The 19944-nt window shown below is 40.4% G+C and overlaps 1 protein-coding gene across 2 annotated transcripts in view; it reads right to left on the reverse strand.

Moving 5' to 3' along the window:
• col5a2 (collagen type V alpha 2 chain) overlaps positions 1-4854 on the reverse strand; it is a 41959-nt gene extending 37105 nt beyond the window's left edge. For both annotated transcript variants that reach the window (XM_020712869.2, XM_020712868.2), the window contains exon 1: positions 4610-4854. In XM_020712869.2, coding sequence (XP_020568528.1) covers positions 4610-4688 — 79 coding nt within the window. In that variant the 5' untranslated portion in view covers positions 4689-4854. The remainder of the gene's footprint in view (positions 1-4609) is intronic.
• Between the last annotated feature and the right edge of the window lie 15090 nt (positions 4855-19944).

Here is a 19944-nt window from a genome sequence, read left to right on the forward strand (position 1 = left end):
GGTCAGGTTTATCTAAAAGACAGCCACGATTAGAGCAATTTGAACCTTTTTAAATGCAAATCGAGCTCCAATGCTTTTGTAAAAAAGTTCCAGTGATAACTCATCTTTTTATTTATTTAAGGTTACAACCTTAACCAGCCTGTATGAATTAATGTCGGTATGGTGGTACACCCTTTAGCTGCAATGTTGACATTCTTTCAGCTACCGCACTCTTCAACCGCTTACGCAATCAACATAAATAGCTGATTCTATTGCCCACGAACACACAACACTCTGCTTTGTTTAAGATCAGTCACTCCAGCCAGAAACCTCTAGTCTGTCTTAGACTGCCAACTAAAGGGGAGTCGCACTCCAGACCTCGAGGATCGGCATTCTGCTGTTTTTTTTTTTTTAATTTTGCCTTATCTGCTGCTGATTACCTTATCTGCACCACAGGCAGCCATTGTAGTCAACTTTTGATCGTAAGATTGTAGGTTTAGTTCCCACCTGGCCCGCCCATGTGTTGGAACTGTCCTTTGGCAAGACACTTACCCCACATTGTTCCTGTTGGCTATAGATTGTCACCAGTTCTCATCGGTGTGTGAATGTGTGGGTGTGCATGGGTGAAGGGAATTCTGTATATAAAACGCTTTGGGCCCTCTAAGAAGGAATACCAAGTATACTCCATTTATCATTTACCTGGATCAGGTGTGCTTAGACGAAAAGGAGCTTTAATAGCAGGTTGGTTGGAAAACATGTTGTCATCTGCCCTCTCGGCCTGGAGTTTGACATATAGTCTAGCTCACATCTGCATTTGGGCTTTTGACTTGCTCAAAGATGATTTGGGATTTCTCCAGTCTTTTGTCTTCTTAGAGGATGGATCGTAGACACGTGAAAGATGCCCTTGCAAAGCCAACTCTGTTATCACCTCCAACACACAACTAAGTCTCAATCAGTGTTCATGAAAGCATTTATAAATCAAGTGAGTGACCTAAATGTCCTCCTGAGAGCAGGGAATTTCCATTTAGCTTACTGAAGCAGCACTCCTTTAGCCCTGCTAAAGCTATGCTACGTTAAGCCAGTGGACAATCGGAGGCATAACAGAGCTGTAAGCAAGTATTCTAGCATGTGACCTTCATGGTTTTAAAAACTCTGATGGAAAAAATGAAATATGGGAGAGCAGCTTAAGAGGAATTCAAGTGGAAGTGTTGGCACATTGTTTTAACAATGGGAGATTGGGACAAAAAAGCCTTTGGTTGGGTGGACTCGTCCTGTCTTGACATTACAAGTCCAGACAGAGAACATCACTAGACAGAGATCACAGGACAACAGGTGAAAAAGTGCCAATGTGTCCCTAGAGAACCTGTCAGGAGGGGCAGTAATTGCATAGCGTCTGAACAAATAGTTTGCTCAGCTTGAACTCGTATCGTTACAGGCAATTAGACCTCCCCTAAGAACTGTTTAGGTAATACAGCTGGCAAGCTTCCTATTTGTCTCTACTCAAGTTGTCCTGGAGCAAGGACGTATTTATTAACATCTGTGGCGCAACTTCCTCCTCTTCCAACAGGCTCAGTTTTTTTGTAACACTTTCCAAAAAGGCCAAAAGTTTTTTTGGTAAACATCTGGAAGTCATCCCCCCAACCCCAATCCTCTGTTTGCTGACTGCAACAGTTGATTTTATTAACTGTTCCCATGGAGCAGTCCATACAAACACACGCTGCATCAAAAAAATGTATCAGCCTGGCTTTTACACACCACAGCGGGTTCATAGGTTTAACGCGAACGCGTCAAGCCATTCGGCTGATAACACCGTCAGGGGTGTCACTTAGAACCCGGCTCAATTCAAGAGCTTGAGCCTCTTAACTCAAGAAAGGAGGCGTGTATTCAAGTCACAGCTCAAAAATGCAGCATGTGTTTTAAATCAAAGCCGTCTGTGGACTCGGGTGAATTCACATGTTTGGACATTTCAGCTTTGCTAGCAAACAGCCTATTTATTGCAATGTTAGTGATGTGGCAAGAACAACTGGAACCAATTTGGGAGACAGAGTGACCTCATGTTGGTTTGATGGCTTAGAATGCCGGTTTTTCTTTCTTTTTGGTTCTTAAGAGGGTAAAATGCTGCAGCCTGTTAGGTTCGGCTCTGATAAATATTAAAACCTTTCATGAGACCAGTGTAATTCTTTGGATCATGTTGGCAGATTATAAAGGCTCTTTGATGCACTGTAAGGCACAAAATGGCATTTTCCACGATATTTTATGGTTATCTCTGTCTGGAAGAACTGTTTGCAGACACACATATGTCCAATCTCTAAATTAAATGGCTTTTTTTCATCAAAGCAAACAAAATAAAAACCTGTTTTTAAGCTTTAGTAAACTGTGTGCGAGCTGTTCCATATTTTATCCTGATAATCCTCACTGGCGTCACCTCATCTGTTGGTGAGCTTGAAGTCATGTACTTGATCTCATTTGCCAGATTTTTTTCTCTTTTCAAACGTGCCTTCTACATATGTGTAGGCATATGACTTCAATCTGGAGTGTGAAAGAAGTGCTGAACGTTTTACGAGATTTTCGGATTTCAAAATTCTTTCAAGGAACTCAAAAACTACATGTTTCATTGACTTACTTTACATGTCCACAAAAATCAGATAACTGCGAGAAATCATACATGTGCATATTGACTTTAAAAATGCAATGCTGAGCTTAATTTATGTAAAATGTGGCCATAGCATTAGTTTTGCTAAAATGGGAACCAATATGTCTGCTAAGTGGTCAATACATTGCTGCTGAGAAAATGGTTGTTGCCTTGGATACTCATTGCAACCCTGGGTCAAACGTTTTATGTCTCTTCCTTTTTCGCTGGCACATGTGCAGATGTAAAGCTTTGCAATAAATAATGCAAATAAATGCCGGAGCATGTCAGTTTTTTGGATATAAGTCCTCATTTTAGATATCTGCTGTAATTGGATAAAGGACATAGTATTATTCCGTTTACATGGCTGCTTAAAAAAATTGGATATGGAATTAGCATGTTAATCTTTTCTCAATAATCCACGCATCAAGTTAAAGACTAACTACAAACTTGAAAGAAGGACGTGGATCATAAAACGTTTCTTAATCTTAGTTGTTTTAAAAAAAAACTCCCCAAAAACAAAGTTTTTGTATATAAGGCGCACCAAACTATAAGACACATTTGTGTCTGATTAACTGAGTTATGAGTAATTCTAGATCTTGTTTGTGACATGCTATACGTTAGTCACGTTAACTCCGTTAGCTTAATTGCAATACCTGTAACTCACAAACTTGTTTGCAACACAAAAATAACTGTAACTGTACTAACAAAAATAATACTGTTATAAGGTGGGCAATTGTTTTTGGAAATATATTAGAGCTTTTAAGTGCACCTTATTGTGCAGAAAAAAGGGTAATAAAAAAATAATAGCAGCGTGACACTTGTGTCTAAAAAAAGAACGTTACACAGACCCACGTTTGACGGAAAATACTGGTGAACAACATTTTCCCCTTGTCCCACAGTTTCCCATAAATGTTCCGCCGTTTCGTCTGGTCAAAAAGCACTCATCTCATTCATGACTGTTCCATGGAAAATCCGCCTGCATTGGTGTTTTTTTGATAGGAGCAATTATGGAAAAAGAACAAACTCATCAGAATAAAAAGCCTAAAAAAGCGGGTGGGAAAACCTATTCCAAAAGAAATGGACTATATAGCTGTAAGCTATATTTACATTTGGTGTCCGTTTCCCCAATATTCATATAAAATTAGGACCATATATGAACTACCACATGGTGGAGCTCTACGGAATTTTGAAATTCCACTCAGCATAAACAAGAAAAACAAATCTACTAAATGATCATGAGAGCTTTTTTAGTCAACTACAAAGACCTTGTAACGGCACCCGAGATCAAACATGCAACAGCTGGAAAAGAAGAGGATAAAAAGTTGGAAAGGAGTTCTAAGCCAAACAGGAGCTCTCAGGTTATCCGGCTCTGTGTCACCTTCTGCACCTACTGTGACTCTGAGAATCCAGCAGCATCACAGCTTCTAATGTGTCCTCACATCTGCCCTGCATTAACATGCAGCCTGTGTATCCTCAAGGACTCCACAAGCCTTTTTCAGCTAAAACTCTTTTTCTTGCACGTGCAGCAGTCTCCTGGTGGTGTTGGGGGGTGGTTAATGGTTGTGGCAATTCTTAAGAAAATTTCTGAAGTGTTTGGAGAAGTGCAGATGAAATGCAAAAATGCTCACCCCCCGCCGCTATACTTTTCAGCGCCCCAGGGTGACATCACTTGCAATAGCTGAAACTGATTTTTTTTTTTTTTTGCAGAAAATCCTTAAGTGATCAATGATCTTCTCTGCTCGAGAACAGACTGTACCACACTAGATTATGTTATGTTAGAACAAACAAGTGGAAGATATTGATTTAAAATATAAGCTAAGCATAACTTCAATATTTAAGCATTTCTGATCAAATCAGCAGAACATCCATTCCTGTGTCTGAGGTTGAGCTACCATCACAATGTAACCAGAAGCCCCAACATGCTCAAAGGAACAGTGGATCACTTACCGTCCTGACATGAAATAATCAACATGCTCAAAGGAACAGTGGATCACTTACCGTCCTGACATGAAATAATCAAAACCAGAGCAGTTGAAATCAGAAAAAAGAAAGTCCTCTGATGCCTAGAGATCATCATGTCTATAGCAATGACATGAGTCTTCCTTCTGTGCAAAAGCCAAGGGGAAAAGGGGTGAAAAAAAAGTGCTCAGGTTATCTCTACACCACCATGAATGCAAGAGTGCCTCTCCTTGTAAGCAGCGAGCAGACCCACCCTAGACTGTGTGAGTTCTTTTTTCTTTTTTTTCCTGTAGTTACAGCTTTAACTGAGAAGAATGCTGGCAAGCCTAATTTTCCTCCCCCTTTTGTCAGCCCTCTCCCATAACCATCCCCTCACAGGCTGAGAGAACTACACCCATGTTCACAAGATCTTTGAGGGACTTTCTCCATTTTCTGATCCGACAGATGCTGGGATAAGAAAGGGAATCGTCTTTGACCGCTGAAGGGGGTTCTTTGTTAGGTTTTTGTTAGGAGCTGTCGCCAAAGCAAGATCATAAAAGACGTCTTTTATTGCAGACTCTGGGACACAAAACAACACTCACAGTCAACTGACAGTTCTTTTTTACAGACCTGTTAAAAGAAAGAATAGTTTTTATAACTGTGGCTTTCAAAGATGCACTTGAAGATGCAATTTCATCTGCTGTTTAAGTCATTTATAAAGCTGAAAATCCTTGTTTTAATCAGAATTCCTTGCATTATGTCAATAGTTATCTTACAAATGATTGCAAAGTAATCACATATTTTAGCTGATTCCGAATGTGATTGTAAACGTCTATTTTTAACCCTTGTGCTATCCTAAGCACTTTAACATTGGGAGTTGGGTCATCTAGACCCCACAAGACAGTGCGCTGATCTTCACTGGTGTCCATGGATTACATGAAATCCTCTTCATCTTTATCCACCTTTGTCATGGTAGGGATAACACCTCAATGTAAGGGTGGGGTCATCTAAGATAGCACAAGGGTTAATAAACTACAACAAGCATGATGCCTTATAAAAACAGGTTCGTCTTTGTAACACAGATCAGAAATCTAGAAAAGTGCACTGACAAGGGAGGATGTCAAAAAAATGGGCAACCTGTCTGTGACACACAGGTGGGCGGCATGAAATATCAACGTCCTAGACCTCAGAATTTGCCCATAGGGCAAAAATGTTCATGCACTTTTTTTTTCTATTGGGATATTGTGGGTGACAGGTCATAGTTATCCCTTAAACAACTAAAGTAGGTGAGACGTAGGCGTGTAGTACAGATTTTTTTTAATTGTTTTAACCTCTCAAGCAGGCCTGGATTTAGCTAGCCCCACTGCGGGATGAAGGTAGAATATCAGAGGGCAAGTCTGGATGTGCTGAGAGTTTGGGGGAGTCATATCCCTCCATGTCCCTAAAATGCATAGAAAACCATCTTATCATCATATCTGTTCAGCTATCCATAGATATAGTGTCTCCTTTAATATATTTGATTATTAGTTTTATGCTGAATGCTCTTTCTGACCCCTCTGCAAATTACCAGGCTTGGGACAGGCACAAGCAAGACATTGTTTTTTTACACCGTTGAGGCTGCATTTATCTTTTTATTTCTCATGTCTCTTTATTTGTCTGACTGTCTGGCCGTCATTTATTTAATCTTTTTTTCATTTATTTTTGTGGGGGCATCCCACCTCTTGCCCATGCTTTTGTCTGGTTTTGCCTCCAAGCCCTGTACACTGCTCAAGGAGCCTGTTAGTGCTGAGGAATGAGAATGCTAATAAAAGAAGGCTCCCCCCAGCAAAACTTTCGTCAGCAAAACTGGGATTGACTCTTTATTAACCCGCTCTGGAGAATCTGAGGGTCCGAACGAGGAGGTGAACCCCGGAGGAGGATCCGCCTTCGGTCCCCTGCGCTTCTGACTTCGGTCGGAAAGAGAAAAAAAAAAGTAATCGCGGGAAAGGTTCAAAACCACACTCTGCCATTTTGCTGGAATTTTTTTTCAAAAACCGCCCAGTTGCGATAAGAGCCCTCGAATTTGGCCTGAATAGAGCTGTCGCCCCTAATATGTATCAAATTGGTGACCTTGCTTCCTGTTCACTGACTGGTCTCAGCAGCATCATCCGCCATGGTTGATGTTTATGTTCTCGTTCCCGCCTACTTCAACGCAGAATGATGACGTTTGTAGCATATCAATGATGTACGGGTCGGATACATGTGGCCTGGCCGTTCAGACAGAGGCAGCATTTCAAAAGATCGGATACGTAATGGATTCAGGACCACATACCCAAGTGGCCTGGGTCGCATTTGAAAAGATCAGATCTGTGTCGTTCAGACTGTCATGAAAAGATCAGATAAAGGTCGCATAGGGGCAAAAAAATTGGAATTGGGTCGTTTCAGCCTGCAGTGTGAACATAGCCTAAGACCTTCCACGAACTCAGACAACCCAAATCCCACAAAACCCATCCAGGCATGTGACTAAGGCTTTAGTCGATGAAGCTTTTAGCTGTTTATTCAACATTATGGTATTTTTTCCCTTTCCTTAGCATCACTCACTCCCATTTAGCTTGTTCTGTTCCTATTTTTGGTTAATCAATAGGAACATTTTTCCCAATTTTTGTAATTTTGGAAAATGTCTCCACTTTCGTTTATTGTATTTATTATACTATTTATGTCAACTTTTGGTTTCATGCTTGTGTTTGTTAAATAAAGGTCATATTTCACTGTACCCCTGCTACCATTTAAACTGGAATACACATTTGACTACATTATCCATCACCTCACTACTCCATATGCCCCTGGAGTATTAGATCCTTTTTCCTGTCATCAATTTATTTGTGTTGATATCATTTTAATGAGGTAGACACCAACAGAATCAGATGACTCCAAACCAAAGCTGCTCTCAAAATATTGTAATCACTTAAACCAGATCATAGTCTTTTCTGAGATTATACTCCCTCCAAATTGATGAATACAGTGAAGTGTTTGTTAGAATACTTGTAATTACAGAGCTTTCATTTGAACACAGACATCAAAGCAGCACAGCTACAGCACACCGTGTTTAGCAGTTCAGAAAAGTATCTCCTAAATATTAATCTTTAGGAAGTTTTTCTAAACAGTAAGCTGGACCACGATCCTGCTGGGTTTTCTCTTTAGGCATCATTTGCTAGTTAAAGACACAGAATTTGGGTGTTCTTTGGAGTCAAATGAAGGAGAATGGGAAATCTTAGCAACGTCTTAGTTACAAAGACTGTCAGTTAGAGGTTTTCCAAAGTCATATTTTGCAGTTAGTTTAGACAGAACCTGTAGTCTCTCCCCTTCAACAAAACTAGGTCTGCATTTTCAATTGTAATTCAGATGATAAAAATTGTTTTAATCATTTTGGGGGAAAAGAAAGGACTTGTAAAATTGTAAAATGAAGGATCAAAAAATATATATATCAATGGGAAAGAAAGTGCAATTTCTGCCACATTTAAATAAGACTGGAGAGAATGTGGCGCAAACCTAAGGGAGGCAAAAGTAAATAAAGAAAGTTGGACAAGTGATGACAGTTAACCATGAGTGTGTAGGCCAAAAAACAATAACAGACCCAGCATTCAGCAGAGGAGCCCTCTAGTGTGTAATGAAACACAAAGCTGAAACAAAAAAAATATTCAGGGTAATTAATGATGCTACATTCCCAGGATGTTTTACCCCCTTATAAACGTGGAAAATATCAGATCAGATTTCTTGAGTTTTGAGTGTAGTTTTCAATTAATATAGAGAGGATAGAAGGTGTTCTACCATGTCACCTGCGGTGTCGTGTGGAGGGTGCTCTGGGAGTATGGCGTCCAGGAAGCCTTGGTGAGGTCTGTCTGGTCTCTGCATGATCAGAGCAGGAGCTTGGTTTACAAAGCTGGCAGTAAGTTGGAGTTGTTCCCGGTGCATGTTGCACCCCGGCAGCGATGCCCTTTATCCGCGATTCTGTTCATAATCTTTAAGGACAGAATTTCCAGGCTCAATCAGGGGGCGGAGGGGGTCTAGAAATCACAGGATTTACTCACTGCTCTTTGCAGATGATGTTGTCCTGTTGACTTCATCAAGCCAGGACTCCTAGCATGCATTAGGGGAGTTTGTGGCTGAGTTTGAAGAGGCAGGGATGAGGGCCAACACCGCTAAGTCTAAGGCCATGGTTTATGACCAGAGAGGGGTAGTTTGTCATCTCTTGGTGAGTGAAATGCTCCTGCCTCAGGTGGAGGAGTTTAAATGTCTTGGGGTCTTGTTCACAAGTGAGGGACGATTGGAGCGTGAGATCGACAGGCGGATTGCTGCAGCAATTATGCGGTCGCTGTACTGTTCCATTGTGGGGAAGAGAGAGCTAAGCCAGAAAGAAAAGCTCTCAATTTACCGGTCGATCTTTGTTTCAGTACTCACCTGGTCATGAGATCTGGGTCATGACCTAAAGAACGAGGTCCAGAATACAAGCAGCGGAAATGAGCTTTCTCCGTGGAGTGTCTGGGCGCTCCCTTGGAGATAGGGCGAGAATCTTGGTCACCAGGAGAGAGCTCGGAGTAGAATCGCTGCTCTTCCATGTTGAAAGGAGCCAGTTTAGGTGGCTCAGGTATCTGGTCTGAATGCGTCCTTGACCCCTCCCTGTCCCATTGGGCAAAGGCCCTGGGGTAGACCCAGGACACGCTGGAGAGACTGTGTCTCTTGGCTGGCCTGGGAACGTCTCAGAGTCCCCTCAGAGGAGCTGGAGGAAGTGGCTGGACGGGGAGGGAAGTCTGGGCATTTTTGCATAGACTTCTGCCCCTGTGACGGAGGAGCGGGAAGATGGATGGATACATGGATGGATGAATGGATGGATGCATGGATGGATAGATAAATACAGGATTATCAGTCCTTTGTCTGATAACAGCAGTTATCCGATTTTGCAGACATACTGTATTATGCCCCTCATTAGCAAACCTTACGGTGCAACTATTGGTGACTTTTGGATTTGGATAATAACTGAAAGTTGTAAATTTATGACATGTCGTATGTATGGAGTCCTCCAAATTAAATCAAATAATGGTATCCAATATGTAGACCAGGATTTTCCATAGTCAGTTTGCATATGCATGATCATTCCCAGTTATTCCTTCTTATGGGCATGTAAAATGGACCGAATGACAATATGTTGCTGAAGTGTTGTGGTTTGAACAGCAACCCTTGTGTCGAGTAGCTTGTCCTGCTCTAATTGCTCACCCAAAACCTAAGCAATCAGCCCCATGCCCTCTCCTTTGTCTTTGTAAAATGGATTTGCTCTGTCAAAAATTTTTTTTTTTTTTTACTTCCAAAATTAAACTTTTGCCATCCATGGCAAAGATGGACGCTGGTGTTATCCATAGTGTTAGTGTGCGTTATCGCGTGAGTACGTGACCTTACATATAATTTACAATTTTTTAAAGTTTCTTTTTGCAAGTACAATGGCAGTTTTCATTTTGAAACCCAAGTCTGCTTTATCCTCGCTTTACCCTTGCATATTGTTTAAGGGTTGTTTACAACCAGTTCGCATTTCTTGCGACCTTACTATCATTGCTATTATATAGTATATAGTGAGGGCCACCTTCATGCCCTGTACAAGTTTTGTCATTTTTTGCCCGCACACAGCCTCTACCTAGCCGTAATGGCAGTTGTGGCGAAGGTTGGTTTGTACTCCTGATGCTACATTAACACCGGGAATTTGACGGATGTTCAAGAACATTTATCATGTGTGTTCACACTGAAAATGTAGGGAAGGGTTCCTCTACTGTTTCTAATGTTTTCTATTGTTCACTGTCTACTGTCCGCAAACTACAGTGGGATGCGGCGAAGTGCCACATGTCAGTGATGCAAGTCTTATGAATTTTGCTCCAGGCTTTTTCTTTCACAGCTCTATTCTGATAAATGAAAGACTTGGTGTCAAAGAAATCAGTCCGGGTACAAACTGCAATCAGTAATTTCTCCTTTATGATATATTTTCAAAGGATTGGCACTTCCATGAATTAAAGAAGCCACCATCCATAGAATATAGAAGAAGATAATCACAGTCCCTGATTCGACCTGGTTTTACTTGCAACTCACATTAAGTGGCCACGCATTTTGTATGCTTCGGCTCAAAACAATCTCAAGATGTTACGTGTGAATGCGAGAGTTTTGAACTGGGCAGCCTGAAACACGCGTTTACATAGACTTTTAATTGGAAGTCGTCTCTTGAACGCACGTTGTCCTGGGCAGTCTGAACGTACTGTAGCTTAACAGATACCAGTGAACATATCTTGCAAATGTTTTTGTAAAAGTTTATCACCATCCAGGATGCATGCACCTTGAAGTGGGATGGAACAACAAATCCATAAGCCATTAAATAAACATTTCTAAACATTGAGAGTTAGGATGTTCATAGAGCAGATTGCAGCTGAAGCATTAAAACCATACCACATTTTTTCCTATTTATGACATTTTACAGATCTAAAGTTGCATTGGAATTAGATATATTTACTCGGCTTTGGACAAAAACTACACAAAGGTTTTTTCCTGTCAATATAATCTGAGCAGATATAGTGAGCACGATCAGTAAAACCTTGATTTTTCTCTTAAAACAAGAATTTAGAGGTTGTTGTCAATCTATTATTTTGACATCAATTTTTATCAGATTTATTTTTATGAGTAAAATTGTCCAAAAAGGTAAGTGTTTTATCGTGTATTAAGTTAAATTCCTCATTGTTGGGACAAGAAAGGTAAAGTAAAAACCAACAGAGCTCTCAAGGGTGATGTAATCCATTCCTCAGTTCCTACATTGTAAAAAAAAGAATCTCCTTTGCTGTCTTCTATTTGTACTCGTACAACCATCTTCCCTCCACTCTTTGACTGCCAAGGTGGTGATGACTTTCCCCTCTTTCCGAACGTGTACTCTCATGATCTTGGCTCATCTGTTAAACCCATTATCAAGTCCCCCTCCCCATTCTAAAAACCCAGAGAAAATTCTGAGCTTGCAGCTTAACGACAATAACAGCCCAGAGCAGAAACATTCTTTGACTAAACACGTCTATGTCACAATATATCCAGTTACACATGATCAAAATCCATTTACTTGTTAAATGTTTCCTGGTGGAGAGAATTAATTATGTTTCAATTTGTTTTTTTACTGTACTTTTCTTTTTAATATCATAAGTGAGTGCAGGAATCTGTGTAACCTAAACTTGTGTGTGTCTTCATTTAATCAAACAGACTACAGTGATGTGGGGGTTACAGGTGAAAATTAACAATGCCTTCTCTGGTTTTCTTTTGTTCATCTTGATGTAGACACTACGGTGGCCGGGACCTGCCATAGTAGCGAAAAAAAAAAAAAGTTAATGTTCAGAGAACAAAGGAAACTGCAAATAAAATAAACTCTGCTGCAAGTAATGGAAGAAAGAAACTCACCAGCCAATAAAAAGAAATACTGTTTGTCTTTGCTACCGTAAGACACTCATTGTTCTGAGGAAAGCAGCAAGTCGGCTTAAAAACTAGTAAAATTGCTAAATTACACAAATAACATTTAAAAAACTCATTGATTATTAATTATCAGCTATTGTGAATTTCTTAAGTAAATTTTATATGAACAAAAATTCATATAAGATTATAATATTAAAATATAAAAACTGTTAAATATTGAGACAAAATCAACAGATGATCAGAGTTAAAGACTGCTTATCATCAACTGTAACTAATATTTGCTGAGAGTTTATTGTTATTAAAATAAGGAGCTTCTGTTTATCATAATTGTGATCAGTTTGAAATCATAGAGTGGGTTTTAAATAAAAGACTTAGACAATCTCTGAAAAAGTGATACTACTTTTTGATATAAGTAAATAATAATGCTGTAAATATAAAAAAAATCAGTGTGGTTTTTAATTTAACAAATAATTTCATAAAAATAGAAATATGTTGCAGTTTTTGTAATTTCACATAAGAAATTGCATTTTAAAAAAGGACTTGTATTATTTTTTATTAATTGGCTCATAAATGTTGTGATTTGAAAATGCCTTTGGAAACACAATTACAGATTCACAAATTAGTTTGCAATTGCATTGGGATATTTGATTTAAATGGTCTAATTATATTAAAAATAATGTAAAACACAATAAAAAAAATTACAAACAAATATATTAAACCCATATCAGAAGAATAAAGAAATTCATCAGAAATTGATCAGAAAATAAAGATGAATAAACTAAGATGATTCCATCGTCCTGACTGGAATTACTCATAATTTGCCGTTTTTGAATGGATTTGTTTTTTGTTACGTTTTCACCATAGTTTTCCCCAAGGATAACTTCTATTACCCCAAAGCTTTGAAAAAAACATGGACAAACTGGGAGGATAAACAACAGTTGTTGGAACATAGTAACACCATAAATTCCAAAACAGACAATTCATCATCTGTCAGTTAAAAACCTGATTTGTTTTGCATAGTTTCATCCTCAAGTTAACAAAAGTTTATGGACATTATATCTAACAACGGATGTCTGCTGAAAATCTCTTATAGGTGTTTCAAGCTGCACATACTGTACAGTTGACCTGTTATTCATTATCCTTAATGGGGGCCGACTTGCTCGTGTAACAAGCCATCTAGTGGTCATTTGGTGAACTGATCTGGCTCCAGATGTTTTTCTTACAACAGTAATGAAGCTGAGTTTACTCAATAAAAGTGTTCAAATATGTTCCATTCAACGTCCTCAACAGAAACCCCCTATGTTTTTTTTTTTTAATTAGCTCCTCTGAGGAGGTGCTGCATGGTGATGTGGTGGTTAGCACCTTTGCCTCACAGCAAGAAGGCGCTGGTTCAAATCCCAGCTGTGACCTTTCTGTGTGGACTTTGAATGTTCTTCCCCTGCATGTGTGGATTTTCTCTGGGCACTTCAGCTTCTTACTACAGCCCAAAAGCATGTTTCGTAGAATAATTGGTATGTTTAAATTGTCTTTAAGTGTGCATGTGGGTGTGTGTGTCTTAATGTGTGACCCTGCAACACACTGGCAACCTGTTCAGGGTGTACTCCATCTTCACCCAACAGTGGCTGGTTTGGTTCCAGCAACCCTATGACCCCAAAAGGGACTCAAGAGGTTCTGAAGATGGATGGATGGAAAATATTCAGTAGGGGAGAGAATCTTTTCTTATTAATTTCTTATTCTTTGTAGATTCACTTCATGTCTGTTGAAAAAGCGGCTTGATACCTCAGTCGGCAGGACTGTCATGCAGGAAACTAGGGTTCGATTCCCATGAAGCACAATGAGCTTTATGCATTGCAGATAAAATACAGGGTTGTGTCAGGAAAGGCATCTGGTGTAAACATCTCTGTCAAACCATTTTCACGAATTAATGAAAGCTGATTCGCTATGGCGACTCCTGAAGGGGATATGCTGAAAAGTTGAGCAACATCACATGGCTGTTTTTTTTCTATGTTTTATAGATAATTTCACAGTCATAAAAAATTAAGACATTTACTTTAAGTTCTTCGTAAATATGCAGCTTTGCCATTTTTTAAGCTTTAGGAAAGGAATTATATGTGCAAGTGAGAAAGATGATGGGTATTAGTGTGCTCTGAACCAAACGCCCATACGCCATTGCTTTTACATGCTGTAGGAAAATGATTTGCACTGTGTGGAAAAAGTGAGGAGGACTGGGGCCACTGAGTATGAGTCATTGGCCAGTTATCTTTGAGGGGGATGGAAGTCCTGCGTTTGAATGTTGGACTCAGACAGTTGTTTACTTATAAGAGAGAAGAGCTGAGAGGCGCACAGAGGGGGAAAATAATGGAAATGGTGGAAAAAAGTTTTCTTAAGATACATAAGGATTAGTCTTCATCACACAATACTTAAAAATGGAGTGCAATGAAATGTGGTTGATATCTAATGTCAGAATGTCATACCGGTTGAAATAAAGGGTTCTGAACAAACTCCCAAACCCAGAAAAGCAAAATGTTGCAGTTCCTTAAGAGGCAGGTTGCAAAAAATTGCTATTTCACATTAACTTCCATGTTAAAAACACAACAAACAAAACATTTTACTCGAAAAAAGTGAGCTCTAACAAACTCAAAATGACTTGCACCCCACCACCACCACTACCAATCGTCAGCAATGGAAAATTAATTCTGTTAAAATGAAGTAGATTTAAAATGCAGCAGATTACATTTTTTCCAGTACCAGTAGTTTTGTCAAACTAGCTTCTTACCGTTTTATATATTCAATGTGAAACAAAACAGCTGCAAGTTTAAACACATTGGTTAAGTCACTCACAAGTTTCCTTACGACCAGATAAGGACATTGTGCAGGGGAAAAATGCTGCAGATAACAAGATGGCGCCCAGACATCATAAGACGGTGTCAGATATTGAATTAGCTGGAACCAAAAACAGACATGGACTTGGTTTGAAGTTATGCAGTTTATATAGAAATGAATGACCGGGTGTTCATGGCTTGTAAATCAGGTGAAGTGGCGAACTGGCAGTAGGGTAGTGGTCAAGAGTGTACTTCCTGAGGGAGGATGATGGCGAGGAGGAGATTAATCCAGAAGGTCTTGACATGGCTAGGCTTATTTGGTTTAAAGTGACTGGAGTAGACTTGTACAACTACTACGTGCATTATGGGCACGTTGGACGGATGACAATTAGTCATATGTGAATATGTAAAAAGTGTAAAAATTAGCAAAGTTGTGGTTCTTTACTTGAAAAATTTCCAAATGTATTAGGAATGAACCACTTTAAAACAATGGAAGAAGTACAAATAAACCCGGCAAAGAACTTTTAAGTCAACATAGAGCTTGAACCGTGCATGATTATTGCGGTGTTTATATGTAATTCACTAGTGATTCATATGACAATTATGTAATTTTAATGTGATATGTGCACAGTATGCGCAATATTAAAGTTCTGCATCTGTGGTACATGCCTGAAAACTCATTTAGATATATGTGGAAGGGTTGTGGAAAGTCTTAAATTTGCGTATGCATCTAGCAAAAATCATGCATAATTGCGTAAGGTTTGCGTAAAGATTGTGTATAAACTACATGAGATACATGTAAACTGCGTAGTTCGCAATCGACCTAAAATTTGAACAGCCCCTCACCAAATTCACGCAAAGACCTGTTGGCCGAAACCCTTGACCTACATCTGCGCACTTTGAAACACTTATGAATCATGTATATCACGCATGTATCACGAAAAACTGAAATTTCATATGTGGAAAATGGACAAAATGACACAGCCTTAAAGAAAGGGTGAAGTAGGTGAGCCGCAGGTGTGCTGTATACAACAGCATCAACAGTATGTCATACGTGTGATCAACGTTCATTAGCCTTGCACTGTACCCATTATACTTCACTTACCATACACAACTAAAAAGCTAAGAAACATTTTTAAGAAATATACTTTTTGGATTTATTTAAAGGAAAAACTTTAATTTTTACCTTAAATAGGTCTGACCAATAAAACTAGTTTTTAAACACCAAACCATAATTTTAGCATTGTCCTCATATCAATGTTGTTTATCTTTCAGCTTATCTGTTTGGGGTCGCCACAGCACATCAGTTTTCACTTATCTGCGTGGGTAGGTTGGCAGAGAGTTTTTGATGCCAAGCAGCCCAGTCTTCTTGGCAGAAAACCTCAAGTTCCTTTACATTTTACAGCACGTTTTCTTCTGATACACACTGTATTAAATTTTGACCAAGTGTCCTGTGCCTATGTATCTAACTCATCACCAAAACATTAGTGATCCCCCTCCGTGTTATACAATAGGAATAGTGTTATATTCATCATAAGCCTTTGTGACTCCTCTCCAAATGTAGCATTTATGGCTGTGGCTAAAAAGTTCAATCTTGGTCTCATCACTCCCAATGCCTATGGTCCAGATGTGTGGAAGACATACTGGACAGAGGCCCTGGGGAAGGCCCAGGACATGCTGGAGAGACTACGTGTCTCAGCTGGCCTGGAAATGTCCCGGGGTCCCCTCAGAGGAGCTGGAGAAAGAGGCCAGGGACAGGGAAGTCTGGGCATATTTGGTTAGAATGCTCCCCCCACGACCCGGCTGGCTGTTGTCAAAGTTTTTGCTATCATTTTTATATATATGTATATATAAATTAAAAAAAACTCCCCTCTCACCGTCTCCGCGGGTGGTTTATCCTCCAAGTTCGGGTCCTCTACCAGAGGCCCGGGAGCTTGAGGGTCCTGCGCGGTATGTTAGCAGTTCCTAGCACTGCGCTTTTCTGGACTGAGAGGTCTGAAGTCTTTCCAGGTATGTGTTGTAGCCACTCCTCCAGCTTGGGGGTTAGTGCCCCGAGTGCTCCAATTACCACAGGCACCACTGTCACCTTCACTTTCCACGGTTTCTCCAGTTCTTCTCTGAGTGCATGACATGCACTCAGAGATGCACCAGACAAAACAGACATGCACCACAACGGCTTTCCTCTGTTCTTTATCCACCACTACAATGTCTGGTTGGTTCGCCATTACCATCCTATCAGTCTGGATCTGGAAGTCCCACAGGATTTTTGCCCTCTCATTCTCTACCACCTTCAGAGGTGTTTCCCATTTTGACCTTGGGGTTTCCAGTCCATATTCTGCACACATGTTCCTGTATATTATTCCAGCCACTTGATTGTGGCGCTCCATTTATGCTTTCCCTGCCAGCATCTTACACCCTGCAGTTATGTGCTGGATTGTTTCAGGTGCCTCTTTGCACAGCTTACACCTTGGGTCTTGTCTGGTGTGGTAGATCTGAGCCTCTATTTCTCCAGTTGCACAGGGCTTGTTCCTGGGCTGCCAGGATGAGCGCTTCGGTGCTGTCCTGTAGGCCAGCCCTTTCTAGCCATTGGCAGGACTTCTTGATATCAGCCACTTCAGTTATGGTCCATCCCATGCAGGGGTTTGTCCTCCCATGAGGATCTGTCCTCCAGCACTGTATCCTCTGCCCTCCATTGCCTGAGACATTCACTAAGCACACTGTCATTTGGGGCCTTGAGCTTGATGTACTCATGGATCTTGGATGTTTCATCCTGGATAGTGGCTTCTACGCTCACTAGTCCTCTGCCTCCTTCCTTGCAACTAGCATACAGTCTCAGGGTGCTGGATTTGGGATGGAACCCTCCATGCATGGTGAGGAGCTTTCGTGTTTTAACATCCGTGGTCTGTATCTCTTCCTTTGGCCATCTTATTATTCCTGCTGGGTATCTGATAACTGGCAGTGTGTAGCTGTTTATTGCCCGGGTCTTATTTTTGCCATTGAGCTTGCTTCTCAGGACTTGCCTTACTCGTTGGAGGTATTTAGCTGTTGCAGCTTTCCTTGTTGCCTGTTCCAGGTTGCCATTTGCCTGCGGAATTACAAGGTACTTGTAACTGTATTCGATGTCTGCAATTGTTTCTTCTGGGAGTGAGACCCCTCCTGTGTGGACTACCTTGCCTCTCTTTGTCACCATCCGGCTGCATTTCTCGAGCCCGAATGACATCCCAATGTCAGTACAGTAGATCCTGGTGGTGTGGATCAGGGAGTCAATGTCACGCTCGCTCTGATGTTGGCCCCATTTCTGAGTCGGTATCCATAGCCAGTCTTGGTGATTATTTGGCTGAGGGGGTTCAGACCTATGCAGAACAGCAGTGGGGACAGAGCGTCACCTTGGTATATCCCACATTTGATGGACACTTGTGCAAGTGGCTTCCCATTGGCTTCAAGGGTGGTTTTCCACAGCTTCATTGAGTTTCCTATGAAGGCTCTTAGAGTCCTGTTGATGTTGTACAGCTCCAAGGCATTCAGTGATCCATGTGTATGGCATTGAGTCATAGGCCTTCTTGTAATCAATCCAGGCTGTGCACAGGTTGGTGTGTCGTGACTTGCAGTCTTGAGCGACTGTTCTGTCGACCAGGAGTTGGTGTTTGGCTCCTCTGGAGTCTCTACCAATGCCCTTCTGTGTGTTACTCATGAATTGATCCATGTGCCTATTTATCTTGGTTGCAATGATGCCTGACATGAGCTTCCATGTTGTGGAGAGACAGGTTATTGGCCGGTAGTTGGATGGGACTGCACCCTTTGAGGGATCCTTCTGGATCAGGATCGTTTGCCCTTCCGTTAGCCATTCGGGGTGAGTCCCATCTCTTAGCAGCTGGTTCATTCGTGCTGCCAGGCGCTCGTGGAGTGCGGTAAGCTTCTTTAGCCAGTAGGCATGTATCATGTCAGGGCCCGGTGCTGTCCAGTTCTTCATACCTGAGACTCTTTCTTGGATGTCTGCCACTGTGATGGTTACTGGATTCTGTTCAGGGAGGTTGCTATGTTATGTTATGTATGTTCTTTTCTCAGAGAGACCAGCCACTGGGCATTGTTGTTATGTGCTGTCTCTTTCTCCCATATACTTTTCCAGTACTGTTCAATTTCTAGCCTTGGTGCGTCTGCTCAGCTGTTTTGACCCTGTCACTGAGCGTACACTTTTGCAGGTTGAGTTGCGAAGAGCCTGTTTATTCGTCTGGCTTCATTGTCTCTTGTGTACCTCTTTAGGCGGCTGCTCAAGGCTAGGAGCCTTTGTTTGGCAATTTCCAGTGCTTCAGGTATGGGCATTTGGCTGTATCTCTTAGGTACCTACTTTCTCATTGTACCTCTTTGAGCCTCTGTCAGCTTACTCACATCCTTCCGAGTTGCCTTGATTTTGGCCTTTAACCGTTGCTTCCATGGTGGGTACTGTTTTCTTCCATGGTTGCTCTTGTATATCGAGTCCATATCGAGAATCGAATATATATATATATATATATATATATATATATATATATATATATATATATATATATATATATATATATATATATATATATATATATATATATATATATATATATATATATATATATGTATACATTTGGCCTTTTGGGTTGCCCTTTGGGGCATGCAAATTTATTTTCAATTTTGCATGTTTTTTTTCTTTTTAATTATTTTTTTTTTTTTTACAGTGGATTGTGTTTTTCGTCCTAATAGGCTGTTGAAATTGTCTATCATTTTCCCCTGTGCTGTGTCTTATACAGCTACAAAATTCGTTCATTTTGCCAAATTTACCTTAGTCTTTGACCACGAGCAGATCTTTGGTTTCTTCTATGATCCTGAACAGATTTATCCATGAACTTTGACGGTTTAAAAAGTGTGAAAATGTGGACCAGGAAGCGGTCTGTCCTCCTTTTAGAAAACTTCGAGGACTGTTTTTGCAGATCTTTAGTCCAGCTCATTAGAAGGAAACTGTGCAAATTACAACATAATCAATGTATTTTGCGCAAACATTATTCGGTAAATTAAAACATTTGGCAGCACAGTTTCAGTATGGCTTAAAAAATGCCTCCTTACATTATGTACTTTGAAAAATGACAA

The sequence above is a fragment of the Oryzias latipes genome, chromosome 21 (genome assembly GCF_002234675.1).
Source record: "Oryzias latipes chromosome 21, ASM223467v1".
NCBI classification, from domain to species: Eukaryota; Metazoa; Chordata; class Actinopteri; order Beloniformes; family Adrianichthyidae; genus Oryzias; species Oryzias latipes.